This window comes from Cynoglossus semilaevis, chromosome 14 (genome assembly GCF_000523025.1).
Source record: "Cynoglossus semilaevis isolate Cse_v1.0 chromosome 14, Cse_v1.0, whole genome shotgun sequence".
Lineage (NCBI taxonomy): Eukaryota > Metazoa > Chordata > Actinopteri > Pleuronectiformes > Cynoglossidae > Cynoglossus > Cynoglossus semilaevis.
This window is the reverse complement of record NC_024320.1, coordinates 11,036,923-11,042,686: the sequence shown is the minus strand read 5'-3', so window position 1 is coordinate 11,042,686 and position 5,764 is coordinate 11,036,923. Positions and strand designations below refer to the sequence as shown.

General features: G+C 38.5%; 1 protein-coding gene across 4 annotated transcripts in view; it reads right to left on the bottom strand.

The window, feature by feature from the left end:
* LOC103389576 (receptor tyrosine-protein kinase erbB-4) overlaps nucleotides 1-5,764 on the bottom strand; it is a 226,784-nt gene that overhangs the window by 59,549 nt on the left and 161,471 nt on the right. For all 4 annotated transcript variants that reach the window (XM_017038635.2, XM_017038634.2, XM_017038636.2 and 1 more), the window contains exons 11-13: nucleotides 5,668-5,758; nucleotides 4,168-4,373; nucleotides 1,767-1,899 (exon numbers count right to left, since the gene is read on the bottom strand). In XM_017038635.2, coding sequence (XP_016894124.1) covers nucleotides 1,767-1,899; nucleotides 4,168-4,373; nucleotides 5,668-5,758 — 430 coding nt within the window. The remainder of the gene's footprint in view (nucleotides 1-1,766; nucleotides 1,900-4,167; nucleotides 4,374-5,667; nucleotides 5,759-5,764) is intronic.

The window sequence follows — 5,764 nt, the reverse complement described above, 5'->3', positions numbered from 1 at the left end:
AATAATACCGGTAATAATAATAATAATAATAATAATAATAATAATAATAATAATAATAATAATAATAATATTGATGAATTAGTTTTCAACCTAATCAACCTAACCCTCTGCACTTCTAGTCCAGATCTTTCTCTTTAGTTTAGATTAAAGTTTATTGCTCACACACTGGGTAAATTGTTATATTGCAGCAACAAGGGCAGAGGTGTTGGGTGGACCCAAGTCCGCTTCCTTAACCACTAAACCACCACTGTAGAATAATTCCACATGAGCAGGATATTATACATTATATACTGCACCTTACAACCTATAGCTAATAGTAGCAAAAAGATTTATCTGTCCTCACTGCCACTGTTCTGATAGAGTACTATGAAGTACAGTATTATAGGCTTGTTCTTTCAACTTCTGCTGCTTTTGTGTCTAAATTTACGACCCTACTCCGTACTCTGACGAATATAAACTTCACCACCAAATTTTATCGGAAAAAAAAGTCAATATTTGAATGACTAATTTTGTTGTTGAGTTGAATTTGCCTATTCAAAAAGAACTGATCAACAAATACAATTCAAAATATTTCTTTGTAGTTATAGTGTATGTGAAGAGTTCATTAGCAAGTTATGATTGACAGATGTAAAGTGAAGTAAAATAAAGTAAATAAGTGGGATCTAACGTAGTTAAACCAAGCGAGCCAAGAGGTAAAAGACTTTTTTATATTTAATGTCAGGCCAGTGACACGATGAAAAGAAAGAGCAGCCCTGCAGAGCATTCCCTATGATACTTCAGTGACTGAACTTACAGTACATAGAGGGTACGCGTGTCAGTAATACTCTGCCACGTGCCTCTTTTACTCCAGCCTCCTTCAAAGTCATCGCTGTGAGCTATTTCCCCTGGCAACTTCAAAGCTTTTCTTTCCACAGGCGTTGCCATAAAAAAAAAAAAGGTCCAGCAACAAGTCAACATGACCGTCAGTTGCTCGCTTTACCATGCCTCCTCTTGCACATACATACACGCCGTCTCTTTCTCTTTTGCTTTCTCCTCCCCAGGGAAAACACTAGCTTGACTTAAATCCTTGGAAGTGGAAGAATTTGCCTTTCTTGTTGTAGGTGTTTCTGCTTTTAAGTGGTGAGATGCGCAAAATCTTCTCATTCATTTATGAATGGCAGAAAAAGGCTAGAGTCTACACCCAAATAATAATAATAAAAAACATTTTTCCCCACGTGTGTTGGCAGTAATCTATTCCAAGTCTATAAAGAACTGACCATGCCAAAGTACTTCCATTGAAAACAGAAAATCAGTTGTTTCCTTCAAAACCACCAGGGGGCCTTTGTCAGAAACGAGAGTAATTTCCCACATCTAAATACATTCAAATCGCTGGTCATTTGAGCTATAATGAATTACTTTGATGATATATATTCAAATTGATTTCCACACAAAGGGATGTAGCATGCAGGCAGATGTTCATTTCACTGCTTACATTAAGCGTGCGCAGTGTGAAATCCCTTATTAGTTCATCTCATTACCTTTGTGCCAATTGGCAATTAGAGTCTCCTCCTCCACAGCCCTAGAGGATGTTTTCACTTCATTCTCATGCATCAAGGCTGTTTAAATTGATTTAATGTCCTCCACTTGTCATATGTGGCTGAATGTGAGGGGACACACACACACACACACACACAGTCTCACAACACTAATGACGTGACATCCACGAGAGGCAGATTCAGGAATTTCGATGAGTGAGATATTTGTGACATATTTCCGTCACCACTCACCCGTCAAAGAGGTTGCAGGACTCGACGCAGGTACGGCCACGTCTGAAGTATCGACAGGAAAGACACTGGTCCGGCCCCAGGCCCCAGCAACCGTCGTCAGAGCACATGCGGTCGCACAACATCTGCTGTTGAGCTGCACACAGAGAGATCGGGAGAAACAAATAAAACACAAACCCACAATGCAATTCAAAAACAAAAAGATATTTGTGGAAGGGGTTAGTGGGATTATCCCTGCTTAGCTGTAGAAATGGAACACCACTGTGGGTAATAATGAGGGGACGTGTAATGAACATAAAAGACTAGCGCAGTGAAGATGTTCTTTGTAGGTAGCACTCGCTAAGTCAGGGGTCTCAAACTCCTGGCCCGCGGGTCAATTCCAGCCAAAAAACCCCACAAATTTGGCCTTTGTTTGATGTGTAATGATTTATTTTTGCCAGTTTGGATTAAAAAAAGAAAGTTTTGTTCTTTCATTACTGTTCTTATTTGCATTGTTGTAACTGTGCACAGTGTAAATATACGCACATATATATTTATGTATATACTGAATAAATAAAAATCATTATTTTACTGTACTTATAATCATCATAACTGTGCTTATCTGCACTGTTGTTTATACGGTAATTTAAAAAAATATACAAAAAAAAAAACAAAAAAACAAAAACAAAAAACACCAAACTGTGGAACAAGACAATCTGGGACTGTACTTTAAGCAAAAAACATAAGAACAGACCAGGAAGACATAAACAAACCACAGTTGTCCACTCTTTAGTGTAGTTATTGAATAAAAGGGAAGACTTAGGTGCTTCAGTGGAGCAGAGCCATGAATGTACCATGAACAATAGTGGAATGACTAGGACTGAGAAAAAGACCAGGACCAATGGTGTGTTCTGTATCTGTGCGTGTGATTGTGCAGAAAAACATCTCTGCCACTGCAGGACCTTAAACCAACATCTATTTTAAATTTGCCCTTACAATCAATTCTCTTTGTTGTCCTGGAGGCTGCTTTGATCTTTAGAGTGACACCCATGTTGTGTGTGAGTGGCAGCCTGATGAAGGGGGAAACAGCCTCTTCATCAAGAGCTACACAGTCAATGGTTGACAGGACTGAGCCTAATGAAGCCATTGATCTCTTACATATACACACACCAGACTCATTAACTAGTTATTGATATCATCAGCAGCCAAGAAACGTCATGGAGGCCAGTGTGTGTTTTCTTACGTTCACCTGGCAATTGGCAAACAACCTACACAATGTCTTCACACGGTCCATCGTCAGACCAATAAATGGCCCCGTGTGGTAGCACCTACGAACTGGAGAACAGCACACAGTATTGTGTTGCCACAAACAAGTGTTCACGTGATGCATCGAGGTGTTTTCTCACGAGGAATGGAAGAGGACATTTCATGGCCAAGGACAGAGAGTGAGAGATGCTGCTAACAATTCTACCTTGGAGACAGACAAGTGAACATGAGAAGCTGCCAACATGGGGGAATTACACCCGGAAAAAAAAATGAACAGGAAGATTTTTGAAAACCGCTGTTTGACTCATATTGTAAATCTTTTTCCTGGCTTTCTCTAACACGCCAAGTGTAAGAAGACCAATGTCATAAAAAAAAGAAAAAAAAAAAAAAGAAATAAAAAAACACTTTTGCAGCCCACGGGGTAAATGCGGCCCACCAAGCCATTCTGTGTGGCCCATAGCAGCCTTGTAATGAAGTACATGCTCCTATGTTTCTTAACATAAACTATTTTTTTAATACACAGAGGAATTGCCTAAAGCAGACCACAAACATCAACTAAAAATAGTCTTTCTGAATATCTGGATTGTTTAAAGCTGATGTTTTTCCTTTTTATTATTATTTACCATTTAGTTGTTTGTTTGTTTTTTTGCCCCAAACCACAGAAATTTTCCTTTTCACTATTTTTACCTGTGTGGCCTAATTTAATTATTCGTTTTTAATTCACTAATTTCATTTATTAATGATTTACTTTTTTAAATAGATGAGAGTAGATATTAAAAAATATAACAGTGTTGTTTTTTTGTGTTTTTGGGCATTAGTGGAAAATAATACCCTTTGTTAGTTCATTTGTTATTCCATTAATTTGCAAATTAACGCTAATTTCCAAATGGGAATACACTCCTAGGAAACACTTGTGTTAAAGAGTCATTATCTATAAACACTAAGCTCCTTGTCATTGTGAACACAGCTCCGTAGTTACAAATGAAAACTAACAGGTCAGGCTGTTTACATTTGTCTTGTAATCTTCTCAAAATCATATTACAAGTGAAGGCTAACATACATTTTCAAACACAATGTGTTGTTTAAATGAATTTCAAACAAGAAAAAAAAAAAGATAAAAACATGTTTATTTTACTATTCCATAACCTTTATTACTTACTGCACTCTTTTGGATCTCTGTTGTTGCGGATCAGGACTTTCTGGCTGGGAGTCCTGAAGAGCGACGTCCAGTTGACAGTGTTGTAGAAACAAAGTCGGCTGTTGTTTAAAATGTAGACATTGCCGGCGCTGATCTCGTCGAGTGACTGAAACTGCAGGGAGGAGATCCATCGCTGCTTCAGGATGAGCAGAGAAATAACATTCCCACTGTGGGCAGCAGAAAAGAAGGACGCAACATCAGTGATGATGAAGGAGATTTTAAAATATTCTTCATAAGCAATGACACACAAATAAAGATAGATGTTTGATATACAGTACATATATAAAACATTACATCATCATTTACAGGCCACAGAAGGTGGGTTTAAAATGTAGTTTAAACAGAGCATACAGCGGTAAACTGTAGGTGAAAAAGACAGGCAGGATCGAAGGAAAACACAACAAATAAAAACAAACAAAGATCTGATAAAACAGAAAGTTAAATCATAAAAAAGCAGGCAAAAAAAAAACAGAAAAATGTTGATGATGAGAGACAGTCAGATAAAACTGATGGAGTAAACGATGACTGCCATTGTGTCAGCTCTGAATGACTGCTGAGATTCATGTTCATCTTTGGTATTCAGGAAACCAAGATGCAATCTCCTCAGATAGTTGACCGACGTCGACTACCGTATCTGCTGCTCGTATGGGAGAGAGGAGCCTGTTATCAGAGCAACGCTAATCAAAGCCGCGCAGCAACAAAGAGCCTTCACGCAGAGCAACACGGCACAACGGCTCATTAAATCCAGCAGTTAGCATCATAACACAGACATAGAATAGAAGGACAATGAACAGAGACAGCTTATGGTAGAAGCCAAGTCACTGGTGTTAACATACCATTACAGTTAGTTTACTTCAGTTTGAGCCCTGGATTGATCATTAAGGGTGACTAATGACAAATCTGCTTCTATTACATGGGATATTCAGGATACTATACTACGATTACAGGTTACTAGATTTGTTAATATGTATATGTTCTTTGTAGTACTTGCGTGGTGAAAACATTTTTATTCACTACAGCAGGCCTGAGCACTGCCTGCTGTGACCACTCTATTAAGAGGAATAGACACAGTTTCCAGGACAATTATTAAAGCCAATTTTAAGTTAAAAAAGCATTGACGGAAACAAGATGGTCATTTATCTACATTTATGTAATGACGAAAAGGAAATGCCAACAGAAAAGCTAAAAATATTAATTATCCACAGAAAGTGGTCAGTTCACACTAGAGTAACCACACTCCACATCTTGATGCTGGTGTTGGTGCTTTTGTGAATTGTACATTCATGGCGGCAAACCTGTTTAAGACTCAGCATTCCACCTGTCCTGAACCGTTCTCAACCTCTTCACTGCCACTCCTGCCTCCCTCCCACACTACTGCAGTATCCTACCACACCCTGTAATATAGCTCCTTCTGACTTTTTCTAACAACACTCGCATTCAAACTTTTTTTTTTACACCTACCTGTACAGAGCTCTTCCTCCGATGGTGGACAGGCTGGAGAACACACTCAGATCTGTCATGTTCTCAGGCCAAGCCTGGATGTTAAGGAAACCTAAAT